At 33.3% G+C, this 18,334-nt stretch overlaps 1 protein-coding gene across 3 annotated transcripts in view; it reads right to left on the bottom strand.

Annotated features, from left to right (window-relative positions):
• The window catches only part of NADK2 (NAD kinase 2, mitochondrial), a 35,360-nt gene that overhangs the window by 9,675 nt on the left and 7,351 nt on the right, over positions 1-18,334 (bottom strand). For 2 of the 3 annotated variants that reach the window (XM_016142460.2, XM_016142458.2), the window contains exons 2-9: positions 17,352-17,440; positions 16,432-16,520; positions 15,467-15,548; positions 12,264-12,347; positions 10,773-10,909; positions 6,273-6,351; positions 3,732-3,797; positions 2,296-2,391 (exon numbers count right to left, since the gene is read on the bottom strand). In XM_016142460.2, the coding sequence (XP_015997946.1) occupies positions 2,296-2,391; positions 3,732-3,797; positions 6,273-6,351; positions 10,773-10,909; positions 12,264-12,347; positions 15,467-15,537 (533 nt within the window). In that variant the 5' untranslated portion in view covers positions 15,538-15,548; positions 16,432-16,520; positions 17,352-17,440. The remainder of the gene's footprint in view (positions 1-2,295; positions 2,392-3,731; positions 3,798-6,272; positions 6,352-10,772; positions 10,910-12,263; positions 12,348-15,466; positions 15,549-16,431; positions 16,521-17,351; positions 17,441-18,334) is intronic. The other variant, XM_016142459.2, reaches the window with a different exon arrangement.

Genomic DNA, 18,334 nt, shown 5'->3' with positions numbered 1-18,334 from the left:
TGCTGAGAGAAGAAAAGGGGAAGGATATGTAGAACTATTTCTAATAATCCTATTTTCAACAAGTAACACCATGTTGAGCAGAAAAGATGCTATGATAAATTAAAGCTGTTAATTATAATGTTTCAATTTGTGACATGATTACAAATACTTTTATAGCATATTATATGGTTAACTATTGATTTTATTGTTTCAAATAATTATTACAGAAGTCATTTTAGAAATGTAGCTCTTCTCAATGGCCCTAGGAAAGCAAGATATTACCAATTTTTTTAAATAGTACTTCTCAGTTTTTTCCAAAAATTCATTTATTTGGCTAAAGCTTTTTGCTAAAACTAGGGTTTTTTCTTTTTTTTAAAGATCTTACATTTGTGAGTATTTATGAATGAACTGATCTGTCTGAAAATTACTTCAAAATAATATGGGATGAAAGGAGATCGTAGGGCAGAGGAAACAAAACCAGGCATGAGTTGATAACTAGTCCATCTAGCTAATAGGCACATGGAGATTCATCATACTATTTTTGCCTACTCTTGTATATAACTGAAATTTTCCACAATAAAAAGTTTTAAAAAGTAATGCAGGAAATAGGAAATGAAACTCCATTTTGTCGCAAGTTTAGACCACTGGTTTCCTCACCTTCTGTTCTACTAAATCCTGCCAAGGAACTGGCCCTCCTTTATCTTGAGTCCTCTGAATGCCTCTCGCCTCCCCTCAGGGCCACAACCGAGACACGTCTTGTGCATGCCTTATCATGGCCTGTGAGTTCTTGAGAATCTTTCCTGTCTGAACCCACTGGAGCACTTCCCCTCTTTAGAGGAAAACTATCTAAAGTTAAGAACACTATTTTAGACATATTTGTGAGCATGTAGTCATTCAAAAAATATCTTCATGAATACGTAAAAGGTACTATGCTTTGCACACAAAAAATTAAACAGGAAAAAAAAACCCACTACTCACCATTCTAAATGCCTCACATTGCTCAAACTAGCTGGGTATTAGTTATTAGATAACTAGTAATACGGTAAGTGCTATAACAGTGCAATGAAAAAAAAAATTGCTGGGGAAGGACAAAAGAGAGAGTAATTATGGTTATAAAGGGAACTAATATCCCTACAGAGAATGACATTTGAAGACTGGAATTTTCAGCCAGCAGATGGAAAGTGGAGAGTGTTCAAACATTCAATGCAGAAAGAAGATGCAGTGAGCAAAAACAAAAAGCAGAGAGAACATGGTTTGTGCTGAGAATTGCAAGTAGCCTGCCGTGTCTCCAGTGTGCTGATGGGTTAGGGTACAGCAGCAATAGGCTGGCAAGGTACCTTTGGTCATTATATGACAGACTGGGCAATCTGAACATAGTCAGGAGTCGATGAAAGTCATATTTTATCTATGTTTTAGAAATCTTACTCTGTTGGCAGTACAGATGACAGCCTGAAGAATAAAGGGCGAGTTGCAAAAAATATTCACTAAAAAGATGGGTGCTTGGCCCAAAGAAATAGCAGTAGCAGCTGAAAAGGGCAGGGGCAAGGACTTCAGAAATACAACTGACTGGATTTAGAGACTGGTATGTGTAGAGGGGAAGAACAGGGAGACTCAAAGGTAAGAGTAAGATTTGGAAGAGTTATACCCTGTCTCTAGAGTATGAACTCAGGGCAGTGATACTGCTAGGCAATGCAAGGAACACAGGCAGAAAACTAAGGACAATAAACGCAGTTTCAAATGCACTGAATTTGAAATGCTACTAATATTCTATTTACTAGTTAATTTTAGAATATGAGTTTATACCCAGGAGTGAAGACTGCTACAGATTTAAGTCTGGAAGGCATTTGCATATGTGTATAAAGACACAAAAGAGACCACCCAGAAAGAGATTACATGGTAAACAACATACTGGAAGCCCTAGGTTATCTCTGGTTAGGCTTTTAATGCACAAAACCTTCAGCATATGTTTTTTGTATTGTACTTTGTTTTCATTCCTTTACTATTATTTAAAATATTCTTCACTTAAAAATATATATAGTACCTAAAACATTTTTCATTTTCTTTTTTCTCTTTACAAACTGTGTGCAGCAGGCTAAATAATGACCAAATTTAGGCTGCAGCTGTAATCTAAGACATCAAGGCAAGACTGCTGAACTCAATCCATGAGTGAAGCAGAAACTGACCAACCAACATGACAATACTAGGCTACCTCTCACATATCAGAGACCTTAGGTATGCTGATGTGAAGTTAACAAATAAATTACATTACTTAAAATATTTCACAAAAATTGATAAGCAACATCTCAAATTACTCACCAGGCCTTTGATCCTGTTCCAGTACACAAATTGAGTCCTGAACTCTTCTGTTTTTCCCATGGACCATCATCGATTGAAATCTCATAGTAGGAAGCCCTATGAATTGAAAATATAAAACTGAATTTGCTGAACTTGTGGCTCACAACAAACATAGTCTGTTTCTAAACTGATGAAATCTGTAGGCCAGCCTGACTTAGACATACCTTAGTAGGCACACATACATCATGGTGCTTATTCTAATACTGATTAAGTGAAAAAGTTAAAAGTTCTACACGTCTGCCTCCCTCTCTGACCTACATACTCCTTTCTATCAATACTTTAATACATCTAAGAGGGGCTTCTTTTAACTTTTTACCTAGCATTGCTGCTGCTGCTTTTATGAAATCTAACATACAGAACCTTATTTCAGAATTCAAAAAGAAAATACCATCCTTAGGAAAGTTTCATTCTTTGTAGCTAGTGTGCATTTGATATATCTCAGTCTGTATCTAATCCTTCGAGTTACCAATAGTTTCTGGTAAACTTTTGTTTCCTAAGTTACATACGTTATGTTACATCATATGCCTTTTGAATTAACAGTAAGTTAACAAATAATAAAGTTCTAAAGAAAATTCTCAACCAGTACCAAATGGACAAAACCAGAAATAAAACAAAAACTGTAATTTCTTTGAAGATTTATATTCTTAGAGTATTTCATAAAATGAAATCAAGTGGATTTTCTGACAGAGCAAAATAATACTATTCTTTAACTGCATCAATGTATAAATGATTTGCAATTATTCACAGGACTTTTGAAACATGCAAAAGCCTATTTTGTAAACTATTATCTTAAAATAATAGTGTCACTGATCAACACTGGTTTTCTCCAGTAAATAAAAGTTAAAATAGCCCTTAATGAAATGCAGCTTTTCAAAATAATGACAATTATTAGCATACTTGCAAACACAAACACTCAATGGATAATTTATCTCTTATTCTAACCCTTTCAATTTCTCTTGCCAAGCTCTGAATCTGTGAAGGTCTTACACGATACACTCCTTCTCATTTTTTCTCTGAAGTCAGCATTCTTCATAAAAATAAAAGACAGCAGGCTTAATATTCACATTTAATCCATTTCATAGCTTTGTTATGTCTTCTCAGAAAATTAGGAATTTTAGTCACATTAGAAGTTTATTATACACAGACAAGCCAATCGAATCCATAGGAATGGCTGCTATTATGCCAGAATCACACAGGAACAAGAGGTTAGAGGTAAGCAGGGACAGAAGTGAAGCAGAAGTGGAAAGGAAGAAAAGTATAGCCAGGCGAGAGATGCTGAGCCCAAATCGATAAGCAAATTTAGTGTCATTCTCTCATGCAGGTTTATCAAAATTAGTCAACTTATAGAATTTTTGTTTCAGGAAAATTATTTTTTTTAAGGCAGCAATAAAACTCACAGTCCCTTTAGAATGGGTATACTTCTTCTTAAATTGTCCACTGCTACAGCCCAAGAATAAGACATTCTAGGTTAGAACAAAGAAAAAAAAATTGGGCTTTTAAATGTTCTTCAATCTAAGAACATTGTAAATGAGGTGGGAATAATATTGCTGCACTCTATATTTTCCAAGCAAGTCACTTAAGTTTTCAGGGCATAGTGAAGCCTCAACACAGAATCTAGAATCAGAAATACTGGGTTTACGTGACAGTTCTAATGCTAACTAATTATAAGACCTTGAGCAAGTTACTTGAACTCTACAAATCTCAATCTCGATTTTTTTTTCACTGACAAACTACAACTACCTTTCTCACAGGGTTGCTATGAGCATTAAATGCGATAACATACACAATATACACAGTGCCTGACACATTACGGGCCTCCAATAAATGTTCTTTTCCTTTCTGCCTAAGGGTCTATGTACTAGAATCTTTAAAAGTAAGTTCTAATACCTTCAATAGTGAAACTTTTTTCAATAGTATCAGAAGCCACCCATTGCTGTCCTTATCTTAGTTAAAGATATAAGGTGAGGCATCAAAGAACACAAAGAGAAGCAGCATCAGATATTATTTAGATCAACCAACCAACCACATCATTCATTCCTGCCACAGAAACTGAAAGCATTCAATCTCAAATCTCCCAATGAGACTTCACTGAATTTCCAAAGTCTATCGACTTATCTCGATTTTCCTCCTTTTATAAGTTAATTTTTTAGTAAGTAGAAATTATAAAGCAATGCTAGTGAAAGCTCTCAGAAGTAACAACCTTTAAAATATACAAACAATAAAATAAGCCATCAAATGGCTTTCCTAGAGTAAGCATAAATTCACAAAACATTTTTACCTTTGTCATCTATTTATCTCAATATAAACTTTCTCCAATCTCATTTAAAGTTGCTCTCTTCTGTCATGTCTTTAGCAATAAGATCACTAACTAGTTACATTTCTTCCTTCTATCACATAAAAGTACTCATATTGTTTCAAAGTTGATATATAGCAAAAGAAAAAACTTCGTATACAGCATGTCTTACTGTGTTAAAATAAATATTTTTACAATTTATTATTTAAAGAACACTTTTTTCTCTGAATAAATTTTACTTTTAATAATTTTCTAATTACATATTTTACCACTCTGAAAAAAATTAAGATACCCCTACCTTTTTCTTATTCATCTTTACATCCCTAGTGACTCACACACTGCAGCAGGGCACGATATAGTTTTATTTTACAAACTTTAAAATACATTAATTAAAATAATTATGACTACTCAGAAAGATTGTTCAAATCATTCTGCTGAATCAGGCTTCATTCTTTTCAGTACTATCTAAGTCAAGTCATTAGCTAAAACATGGATCTCTCTTAATTAAGACAAACTTTTCTGTCCATAATTAAACTTCTTATTAAAAGATATGACTTAAACAGAATTTCAGAATATATGGAACTCTCGGTAAATTAGGAAATCAACTGTTAGGCCTTCAAAAGTCACATGGTTCTAGCAGCAGGATAGTGGGATATAGACTCATCTCTAACCCTCAAGCCTGAATTTACTGACATATATGAAAATGACAAGGCAAGTTCTAAAGTACTACCAAGCGTTAAATTAGCTTTGTATAATGGCAGTCATTTTATAACTGGCAACTAATGTTACACAAAAAAAGTGTTGCAGAAAAAATTCTGCTGACAACTTAAGCCTAAGTTATATTCAACACCCACAAAACAAGATTTCATCGGTAATAAAACATATTATTATTTAACACTCTTAATAAAAAAATTTCATTAACTTTTTGCTAAGAATGGTTACAAATCTTAAACTGTGAATACATTTATTTGCCTTATGATACTGCACTAAGAAGGGTGCAATTTTCATTTATATAGCATTCCTGCCAAAAATATTTAGTCTGAATCTTATCACACAGAAAAAAAAAAAAATCACACAAATCTAAAATGAAGGATATTCTGCAAACCAACTGGCTTAGATGATTAAAAAATATTAATATGAATGTCAAAACAGGAATGAAGCTAAGGATCTATTTTTAATTCAAAAGGGTCAAGATGGCCAAATGCAATGCATAATCCTTAATTGAATCCTGGATAAAAACCAGCAAACAAACAAATCAGATTTAAAGGACATTATTAAGACATTTTGTAGGGAAGTTTTACTATGGACTGTCTATAAAAGTTTTATGTCAACAGCAAACGTATTCCTAGTAAGTATATCATTTTTCTAAACATTTATAAAGCACCTATATGAGAGAGTAAAGGCTCTGGAAAATACTTCAGTAAAGAAGTAAGGTTTCACAAACTTTTGATCACAGAACTTTCTTTCCCCTTAATATGTATTAACATGTATGAAGGTTTTGGAAGTATTTCATTAAATAATTAAGTTCTATTACTTACATACTATTAATTAAATACTATATATTTTATGTTGTAGAAATTGAATAAATATCTAAAAACTACTACAACATTAAATTCCAAACTCAAGATCACAGGTTTAAATGTACCTGGATGATAGGCTTTCCCCAATGAAGACTTCATTTAGTGCCCTCACTGGCAAAAGCTGGGGTCCTGAAGCTTCAGACCCTGTAGGTAATGAAGAAAAAAATCCAAGATAGCTCTTAAAATTTTAGAAATGATATAAATTTTATAAAACATTAAAATATTCATTTTTGTTTTAATAGAATCTATAACATCATTAACATATAAATCAAATATCTTTAAAAGTATTCAAAATATAAACCTCAAAGTCACCTAACACTGTGGCTGTAATGAAGCCTCTGTCTCTTCAAAATAAACTTTAACTCTTTTTGAAACAATTTTTCAAGAGTAACAAAATATATTTATCTATCTCATAAGATACTTGTCACATTTAACTTAGTTTTACTCAGGAAGCTGCAGAGGTGCAAATGATCAAGTACTTCCAGAGGAAAGCCATTTTGGATTTAAGCAGCAAATTGCATGAATGGCTCATGTTGGAAACTAAATCAGTTTGAGATCAGATCTATTTTTTTAAATAGAAAATCTCAAGAGCATGTTTAGCAATAGCAGCATTGGAGGTACACTGCCCTATCTCCTTTCATGACTCCTAAAAAATGTCTTTTCTTTTTTTCACTCTACAAGGCACAGCTTAAGCAATCCTCCTTAACAATTAAACATCATTCCACACAAAATCCTCCAAAGGATTCCAACTGCTTTCTGGATCAAAGCTGCGACTGTCACTCTCAAATGGTTTCTTTTACTTTTTATCTTTTATCAGTATCCAACTGGAAATGCCAACCCTATCTTCTCAATGTCACCAATAGCATATTCACTGCACCCAAGAATCTACCACTGGACAAGCTGTGGGACAAATTCCCTTTTCTGTCTCTTCCACACTTTCTTCTAAGTCAAGCTTAACAGTTCACCCCAATTGTCAAAGTTTAATTACAAGAAGGTCCCCTGGGATTCCTGCCTCCTGGTATTCACATCCTTTTGTAATTCACTATCTCACATCCTACCAGAATTGGTCTATGTGACCAATGTATGGCAGAAGTGATGCATCACTTCTGAGATTTGGTTAAAGACACCCCAGTTTCCGCCTTAGTCACTCTCTCAGATCACTTGCTTTGGGGGGAAGATATTTCACGAGCAGTCCAATGGAGAGGCCAACATGGTAAGGAACTGAAGCTTCCTGCCAACAGCTAGCTATGTGGTGAGCTGGGAAAAAGATCTTATAGTCCTGGTCATGTTTCAGGTGCTAGTGGTCCCAGCTCACAGCTTGACTGTCACCTCCTGAGAAACCCTAAACCATTACTAACAAGCTAAACTGCTCCTGGATTCTTGACCTTCATAATATCTATGAAATTATAAATATTTGTTTTAAGATGCTAAATTTTGGGGTACTTTGTTATACGGCAATAGATAGCTAATATACATTAGACATTTAATACACTAATAAATTTTTTAACATTGCCCCAATACAACCACTGATCTAATAGTCTCCTCTGAGTTGCTAGCTGATTATTACAGTCTTCTGTTTCTTTAACAGTGACTACATTTATTTCATTTATTTTGGGTTATAACTGCCAAAAGAGGGCCCAACTATTCTGGCAAATAAAACAAATTGTTATTACAATGCCAAGCACCCTTTGAAAACCTGTTATTTGGCTAAATTATAGAATAGGTTAACATTATCAGCTCAATCTCATAATACAGTAAAAGACACTGTACACAAAAAGCATATAAAAATGTGATGTGTTTAATCAAATTCAAGTGCACTTAAGACAGTAAGACCTGCTAACTTTTGAAAGTCTTAGTTTGGTACTAGATAGATATACACTCTCATACCTGATAGTTTCATAAATATAAAAGTTAAAATGTATTGTTTAAATTATTTTTCTCTACATAAGGTAATTGCTAACAGAATTTATTTGACATTTCTCCATAGATTTTCTACAAATGCTTAAAAGTAGGCACTCACTAAATATTACTAACTAGTAAATCTGAATTCTCACCATCAAACTGTAACCATATTTTTCTTTTATATAGTCTTAACTTTCTACCTCTAAGACCATTTTTCATCATCCTAATTTTCTTTTCCATATTATACTTTTATTGTCTTGTGCTTGCTGAATCTGACTTGAAATCCTTTGTCAAAGGAAGAAGATAATACATAAAACCACTTCGAGTCTCATTCATCACCTTAATTCTGCTTATGTTCTTTGAAGCTAATTGCCTACCAAACATTACCTAATCATGAAACTGTTCATTTACAACTTGTTTCAATAGGACATGAAAAAAATAAAAATAAAAACACTAATTAACAATTTTCTATCCAAAAGAATAGATTACGAAATTAATTATAATTTGTAGTCTTAAATATAGAATTGTTCTACTGTCCTAGGGGAAGACACTGCTATGCTACACACTGCACTTCTCTCACAGTGTCACTAGACTACGTTTCCAGGTCTACCTGTATTGGGTATACCCACGGCTGTAATAACAGCCAATTCCCATATGAGTAAAAGTAGTGAAAAGGCCTAGCTCCTAAAACTTCCATCAAGATTCTCCATGTTTTCCCTGTCGTCTTCTACCCACAAGCTACATAGGATCCAACAGAAGACTCAGGCCTAAGAAGATGGTAGCAGCCACCGTTTGGAAGCTGCTTGAACACCTGCTGGAAAGTGAGGTGAGCTAGAACTAAACCTTCATTACATTAAGCCCCTGAAATTCCAGGACTGGTTATCAATCCATTCACTTATTCATATTAATACTATCAGCCTTGAAAATAAAGTTACTAGTTTATGTGATAAAAAGTGTTTTAAAGTAATAAATAAATTAGCCCTACCTTCCCTTGAAGGTATACAGGTAATTAAAATATAGATTTCTTCATTAACCTGTACACAAATACAGTCTAGTAAGAATGGATTATACTACCTAAGATGGAAAACTATTTGTTTAAAGTTGCATCATCCCTTTCTTAAGCTGAAAAGTTTTAAAACTAGTCTTTTGCCCCTCTGTAATCTTTTTTTCTAAATTAGCAAACTAAATAAGGGATCAAACATGATGGTGCATTTATAATCTCAAACCTACTCCTATATTTGAAAATCACAAACGGTGGCTTACCAAGAAATGTTATTTCCTGCCATCTTGAGAATTTAAAAAGGAAATGAGCTAAACCTTGAAATCTTCCTCAATTTTGTCTCAGAAAACAAAGCTATTAAAAAAAAAACCCTCTAAAATAATACTTAAACATGGTAAATATTATATAACTGTTAACAATATAAGCAATATTAATAATTATAAGTATAGCACTTTCCAGGATTACTATTACAAAATCTGAAGTTTCAGATTCCAGATTCTTTATATATAAAATAACCAACTCTGACCACAGTCACCACCACTACCACTCGTTTCCTCTCTGGAAGGTTGCAGGAGCGTTGTTTTATCGCTATCATTCTGACGTATCTCAGTGTGGGACCTTTTACCTTATGCTAAATAGATTGTGGGTCCTTTCAATTCAAACACTAGCACCTACCTAAGTTTTGAGAAATTTTCTTGTATTATTTTTTAAATTTTGAATATATTCTGTTCTTTTTCTAAAACTACCATGAATCAGATATGAACACTCTGGATGTTATGAAATTCACTTATAATTTTGTTTCAATATATGTTCTTTTATAAACTAAAAACAGTGAATCTGAGATAGGAGTCTGAGCAATGAATCTCTGAATAGCAACCTACATCTTTCCTGTAAGACTGCTGATGAATGATAAAGTAAAATTTCTAGCTAAGATTTTAAAATCTTAATAGTTACTGCAGTCTTTCAAAAGAAACATAGGAGAAAAAAAATCTAGATATTTAGGATATCTCTTGGGATCTTCTTGCATCTTGAAAGTCTAAACAGTTACTGAGAAATGTAGGAAAAAACAGTTAAATTATAATCCACAAATAAGCTCGAAAATGAGAATTCCCCTTAACTACCTATAACAAAAAAGCTGCCTATCACTTTATGGTAATATTCTCCAAACAGCCTACACAAATATTTGAAACACAAATCTTAAGGCTGCGATGCAAAATTTCCCAACAAAAATGTTTTAATCAAAAATATGATAAATGTTTAAATATAACTATATAAACATATAATTATTATGAAATGGTCCACAGATTAGCTCATTTTATTTCTACTCCTTTCTTTTTCCTTTATGACATTTCAAAGGTTAAGGCCAAGAATCCTTCCTTAAATATCAACTATCCACTTGGACATTTTATAATCCTTCCCTAATCAACTAGTTTTCAAACCTGTCCTAGAAAACATTTCTTCTAGATATATGCTATACTTCTTATTTCACTATCTAATCATAACAAGTTTTACACTTGAAATAGTCTGCTGTACTATCTTAAATGTTATTGGTGGCACTAAAACCCACAAGTTAATTACAAAATATTACTTCCAGAAATTGGAGATCAAAGGAACTGTTAGTTAAATACTGCCCCCAAACACAACTAATTCCCAATCCACCTACGTTCATCATGAACTCTTTCAATGTTGAAGGCTCTGCTATGTTGGTTCAAACTTAGTTGCTGTTCGTGAAGGTCCACAGGAACAGGGTTTATGCCAGTCCCTTCAAGGTACAACCTGATTCGCTGCCTCCATAACCACCTTAGAAGAATAAAGGAAAAGCAAGTTATGTCAAGAGAAAATAAACTAAAGATTAGACATTACAATTTCACCAAATTAGAAATTTATATTAAAAAACTAATTAGGCTGTGAATTATACTAGAAACACCTAAAACCCACAGGTTCCAATCAAAGACAGATTATAACGTCAATTATAATGAAAAGATCTAAGGTATGTATTCAAAATCTCCTAAATAACTTGAATTAAAGTCAAATTCTTCATCATATCCATTTAATCTAAAATACTAAGCTAGATGTAATATGTTTTGCTCATCGAAAAGTATAACATGTACAAAAAAGGAAGCATTCTGAAATTAAAATAGTAATGTTAAGGTGGTTGGATTAGATAAAAGTCCTTCCCCTAAAATTTTGTAATGATCTTTTTTATAATAAAAGCAAGAAGAGATCAATAACAAATATTACCACATGTAAGATTATACCTAAACTTAAATGACATTTTTGGTAAAAGAAAAAAAGAATCAGGTTTAGTTGATTCCAAAACCAAAAACTGATTTATCAAAAAACCAGTAGGATAGATACTTCTAGAAAAGTATACAAAAATATACTCCTACTTGCTAGCTATAAAAAGTAGTCATTTGTAGGGGTGCCAAATTTCTGAAATGACTAGAAACAGAATCATTATTAATAAAATGATTCCAGAAGTCAATAATATTTAATACAATTTCCCAAATATTCAGAAAAGTTTCCTCAAACTATAAAATCTAGTCCAAATCACGTAATAAATAGTAATCTAACGTGGCTCTCTCTAATGTAATTGGCCAACCCTACCTCAGCTCTTCCCTCTACACTTCTCTTCTCAAGGTAGTCTGACCAATGCACAAATTAATGAAAGAAATATGAAAAAAAAAATCCCTACTGTTTAACAAACAATACATAACACAGAACTATTGAGAATCTCAGCATGGCTAGAGCAAATTTAACCCTCAGTCATTCTGGATGGGAGAAGATGAGGATAAAAAATATAAAATCTCAGAGAATTAGCCAACAGTTTAAACTATCTTTCTACTAAACTGCTAAGAACCTGCAACAAGGTTAAGAAAGCAGAGACACGGCTCTATCTCACTGAAGGATAAAAACCTCTACTTGCAAATTACATTATAGACCAAGTGACACTTGTCAGGGTTTTTCCACATAGTTCCAACTGAATTAGAAGAAGGTAAGTTAGATGTGTTTGTGACTCAGCTAATGCATTACTTTTTATGGCTACTGTTATAAGTATTGACTAAACCAAATATCTAATTTGTTCTGTTTAACAACATATTTAATGACACACATTTATTAAGATATTTATATAACAATAGTAAGAAATTCCTACCTGAACTCACCACAATAGAACTTCTGTAAGGCTTCTGGGAAGGAATGTGTATATCGAACAGGGAGACATAAATGACCCTCAGACCTTTAAAATGGATTTGTATAGGGAGGAAGAAAAAAAAAACAGTTCAAAAGGTATCACTAAACTACAAAAATCAAGCATGAAATTTTAAAAAGGTCTATACTTCATTTTTTTGTGACAAAATTGTATGCACTTTCAACAAGAACAAAAAGACCAAATATAGTTTAAATCCAGCTTCACTGCCACAATACACAATACTACTTAGTTTCCACATTATAGTTAAACTAAAAAATAATGGCAAATTTACCAGTGATTGGCTATCCTGCAAAATTATCTAATGGCACAGCTGTGTTTGCGTTCTACTTTTATTTAACTATTAACTTTGGGCAAGTCATTTTAACATCAGCTTCCTCATCTCTAAAAGGGTGAGAAAACTACCAATCTCAAAAGGTTATTGCGAGGAATCAAACTATTTATGTGAAAGTGTCTTGAACCATAAATCCCTTTCAAATGTTGTTTAAAATATTCTACGTGACCAGAAGTGGACACAGAAAGCTTAATCCAATGTAATCCTTCATTTATTCAAAAAAAAAGCATATCAGAAAGAACTCCTTCAAGGAGTTAACAGCTTGATGTAGATGACAAGTTTTGTTTTTTTTTTTAAATTGCAGATTACAAAGTGTTAAGGCTGTCTATAGGTTGCTATAAGATGATGAAAGACTATGGAACCTAATGTGAGGAAAGGTATCCAGGAAGCTCAGTCATCATCATTTGTAGAATGCTTCAATCTTGAATGAAAGGTGAGAGCAGGTTTAACAAAGCAAACTCTTGATAATAATTACAAGTGTGTTTACTTACAAGTGTGAAGAGCAGAAAAAGTTTTTACAAAATCGTGACTAGTAGTCAATTTCTTTATCTGAGAGGGTCAACATTGAGGTTAAAAAACTTTATATTCACTGCAATACTTTATATAATGCTAAGTATAAAAAGTATCAACAGTCATTTTATAGAACAATACCTACTGAGGTCAATTGCAAGTCTAAAACACTCTATAGAGAAAAGAATCTCTCACGAGGTCAGTCGGATTTATTAGCTAAGACTGCAAGCATCTGAAAATAACTTGGCCTGGAAGATTCGCTTTCAATGAGGCTCACTCGCACGGCTGGCAAACTGGTACTAGCTATTGGCAAGAGGCCTCTCTGTTCCTCACCATGTGATCCTCTCCCCAGAGCTCCTTAGGTATCTCACATCAGATTGCACATTAGAATGAGCAATCTGAGACACCAATACAGAAGCTGTAATACCATTTATAACTGAGCCTTGGAATTCACACACTGTTCTACCATATTCTATTGGTCATGTAGGCCAGCCCTGATTGAAAATAGAAGGATTTAGGGAACCACATAAAGGTGTAACTACTAGGAGACTACAACCTTAGAGGCTGGCTGCCATATGCCCTCTCTCCCACTCTGATTATTAAGCATTCAAATGTCATATTTATCAGGTTTAGTACAGTAAATACAGAAAAGGGAAGAGACAAACAAATTATATACTCAATTTAGATCAGTCCATATGAGTCAGCCATCTTAGAAGTGGATCCCCCAGCAAAGGTCCAGCCTTCTGATGCCTGCAGCCCAAGCTGACATCTGACCATAACCTCCTGAGAGAACCCAAGCTGGACCCACCCAGCCAAGCTGCCTCCGAATTCCTGACAGAGACACCATGAGAGATCATTAGTGATTATTACTGTTTTAAGCATCTAAGTTTTGGGGTGATTTGTTTATGCAGCATTTGATACCTAATACAGAGAAGAAGAAACTCAAGCTGAATGTTAAATTCGGGGCTTATTTAAGGGTTGTGAGGCACCACAGTGCTTAAGAAAAAGAAGTTGGGCAACCTGAATTACTGAAAGATGTAGGAGGCTTAATACATTTCTGCCTAAAGGCAAAAAGAGAAACCAAAGGATTTCTAAAACCTATTATTTAGGAATAAATTAGAGAAGCAACATGGTCTACTTACCAGTTTCAAAATCCCCACAAGCTTTTAAGTATCAAGTCATATTTTTAAAAGAAAATATATTTTAATAAACTGTATAAAATGTGATCATTAAAGTTAAGAATCTCTTACTTTAATGATATAAAAAATATGCCATTAAGAAGTTCTAAAATATATAAACATCAACATTGAAGGCACTCAAGAAACCGATGATCTCAATTACTTATGTTCAGGGAACATTCATTCAGCTAGGTTGGGGTCCTAACCCTGCTCCCTAAGATCATTTAATTAATCATTCATTGCAAGAAAGTGATGAAGGGAGAATTGTTAAGAAAACAAAGGGAGTCACTGCCCTAAAAGTCAAAGAGCAGATTTAGCAGAATTGAGGGAATAAGACTGCTGTTAGGGTAGCAGGCTGTGGTCAGGGTGGAATTAAGATTTGAGAGATGGGGAGATTCGATTCTAGACCAGCCAAGTATGGTCGTGGCTGTGGGTAGCTAAAATAGAATGAGGGTAAATGTAAGTGAAGGTGAAGAAAAGACAAAAAAAAATGTGAATAGGGTTTGGTCTGTTTAATAAGTCAATGAAGTCACCAAAAAATCAGTGGAGGCATATCCAGAAATATAGATGAGAGCCTTAAGAAGGACGGAAGATGAAACATTATTAACTCATCCCTCTTCACAGCAGTACCACAGGTGGCCAATACTCATCTGGGTTAAGGGTCAGGTCTACTCTGCCATAGATACTACTTCCAAACTACTGGGAAGTCAGATGTGAGGACTTGCCCATCCCATATCAAAATTTTTTACCACCAATGCCTGCTAAATGTATATATATTTCTTATGCCTAAGCTGAAAACAATAGCTAAATCCTTGAAAAAAAACTACATAAAAAGAACTCTACTAGAGATAGAGATCAATTTTATACGCCTAAATTTCATCACTGAAGTGTTTTTGAACATGGTTCTAATGGTTTATGATAGCCAGGAAAAATGATGCTTCTTCTTAAACACCGTGCACTGTGATAAACTCCCTGTAGCGACAGAGCACAGCAATATAACTATGGTAGAGAAAATAAAGAAGAGCTTCTAAACTTTAATATTTATTATCAACAGATACTCAGCAAAGCAAAGCATAAACGTTTGTATATAAAAGTGAAACACATAAAGAGAACATGTTTTTCCTTACCGTTCTGGATCAGTGTTTACTCCAATAACTGGTTTAAGTCTGTCCAAGACTTTACTTGCTGCCAGAAGCATTGTGCCATCACCTAAAGGTCAGAAGACAGAATCAGACTTATTAACAAACTGATTTTAAACACCGGAACTTTTATTTTCACAATCACACCCTCACCCCACTCTGCTAACTGCCACAGTCTAATCCACTTTCTTTCTACCTACTATCCTTTTGTATTATAACTCCATTGTAATGTAGGATTTTGCAACAGTGGCAAGACTGACATTTTAGACCAGATAATTCTTTATTGTAGGGGCTGTCTTGTGCATTATAAGATGGTTAGCAGTATCGCTGGCTTCTACCCACTAGATGCCAGTAGGATACCCTAGCCGGGAACTATTGCTCTAATCCTGTCACTTCTATTTAGCCAATTCTCTTTCCTTCTCTCATAATGTCAGTCCAAATTCATAAATTATTTTAAAGAGAATATATCAACAGTGTCCAACTTTGGATTTTTCTCTCCAACAAATGCTGTCAATTTAAAGCTTTAGAGAGTGTTCGCTAACTTAATAATAAAGCTCAGAAAAAAAAAATAATAAGTGTAAGTATACTGGGGCCACAGAGGAATGGAATTTATCTAATTTCATTAAATTCTTAAATAACTTCAACTTTGTTTAAGACTTGCATAATAAACCAAAATGCAGTTACAATTAATCCTTTGAATATTTGAAGTTAAATGTATACTTTAAATAGACACAGAGAAATAAATGCAAGGAACCTCACAGTAACATCATTCACTAAAAAAGCAAAATGTCATGTAAAGCAGATCTTTTGAAATCTGATCCTAAAAACCCCAAAATTTGTCTCCTGGCAAGATTCTGAAGGCTTCACTATAGCTTGACCATAGAGTATTTGGAAAGATGAGCATTAAACATCATCTCTGTACTCCAACATCTTTGCCTCTGTAAAATTATTACCTCCTGCAGCTATCACAGCATCTGCCCATCGAACAGTTTCTTCATCATATTCTCTCCTCTTTACTAGACGAACCTCGATTCCCTCATTCCTAAAATAAAAAGTAAAGGTTATATCAAATTTCCACTAATAATATAAAGGAGTATGTTTTCTGAGAAGCACATTACTACAATGGAGATATAAACAATTTTGTTTTATAAACAAATTTATGTTTAGCTTTGTATGGTTAAGCTTCTTTTTCTTTTAATTACAACAGCCAATTATTAAGTCAGGAGGCATGAGTATTCTTTAAAAACATCTTTTATAGCTGCTGACATATAATAATATCGATGAGAATTTCATGCTCTCTACTTCTGATGCTAAAATTCATTAATACAAAAATGGCCTAGAAGACTAACACCTTGAGAGACAATTTTTTATTATAATACTATTATTTAAAATCCAACAAATATTGAGTGCCAGACACTAAAAGTGACTAAAACACTTTTTAATTTGCAATGTTGTCACACTGATTCTCTTGTATACACATAAACTTACTGACTACATTTAGTCCTAAATTAACTGAAGTTCCTATAAGGGTGATTTTCAGACATTTGAAAATTATAATGAACATCCGTATAGTGGAGTATTCTGTTAAAGAAAACATTACACAAAAGTTGAAGCCTGTTGTGTACAAAACTAACTCTTTGTAGAAAGACACTTCTCAGGCAGACCAAATAATAACTCAAAATATCTGAAATTTTCAATACAACAATTTCCTTAGAAACATAAAATATCAAGTCCATTAACCACAATGTAATTTTCTTAAAATGAGTTTTAATGGCAATCTTTATTTAAAATCTAACGATTAGCCGCTAGTAAAAAGAAAAATTGGACTTTCTAAATACAAAAGCCCAACCAAAATCCAATCCCAGAGACTTACCGTAAACTATCTAAAATATGCTCTACATTTTTGGTGTGAATATGATGTCGTTCAAGCAGTCCATTGTAGCTAGAGCCTTTCAATGCAAGCTACATAAAAATAAAACAAATTTTGTCTTATTACATGATGTATATTAGATATTGTAACATATTTCTTTAAAAAGCCATATATAAAATACGATGGGCTTTTTTTTTTTGAAGGCACATTTTAATGATGACCTGTGAAACTTTAACACTTAAACTTTACTAGAAAGTCTGATTTCAGAAAATCATAACTGGTTTTAATACCAAATACCGCATTGTTTCCTGAATCATGTAGTCAACAGAATCTCTTAATTTTCATGTTTTACAGCTTGAATGTTTATTTACGTGGATTTTTAACACATTGCATATGGCTACTTGAATGCCAAAGATAAACTATTATAAAAGGCAGTTAGCTGACCTTTGTTCCACTTGGATTTGCAGCTCTCTTGTGTTAGATTTATGAACTCTATTTGGTATTTACCCTATGCAATCCAAACAAATGACTAGTTAGCTACCTCAGAATGGACAACTTTTAAAGAAATATATCCTTCAAGAATTGTCCTTCCTAGTCTATTTAAGTGACATTTTATAATGTCACTATCTTACCTTTAATATTCCCCTTTTAAAGTGTCATCTGAATAATCCATAAAGTAAAATGTTGGGAGGGAAGTTTAGAAATATCCTGAATGAATGTCCATCTAATTAAGTAGGAAATTTGTCCACTAGAGTAAATGCTAAAATTAAAAGGCATGATATTTTCTTTCCTTCTCCAAATTCCCTTATATCTTGCCTCTTGCCTCTTCGTGATACAAAAATCAGTTTTTCAAGTACTTGTCCAAAATAAAATCTTAAATGTTTTGTTTTAAATGATTACTTACCAAATTATAAAGTAAAAACAATTTTTAGATAGCATTTTAAATAATAAGTACTTTTTAAAGAAAGTTATAAAAGTAATACAAC

The sequence above is a fragment of the Rousettus aegyptiacus genome, unplaced genomic scaffold (genome assembly GCF_014176215.1).
Source record: "Rousettus aegyptiacus isolate mRouAeg1 unplaced genomic scaffold, mRouAeg1.p scaffold_m13_p_8, whole genome shotgun sequence".
NCBI lineage: Eukaryota > Metazoa > Chordata > Mammalia > Chiroptera > Pteropodidae > Rousettus > Rousettus aegyptiacus.
The sequence above is the reverse complement of the archived record's forward strand: the minus strand, read 5'-3'. Positions and strand labels throughout refer to the sequence as shown.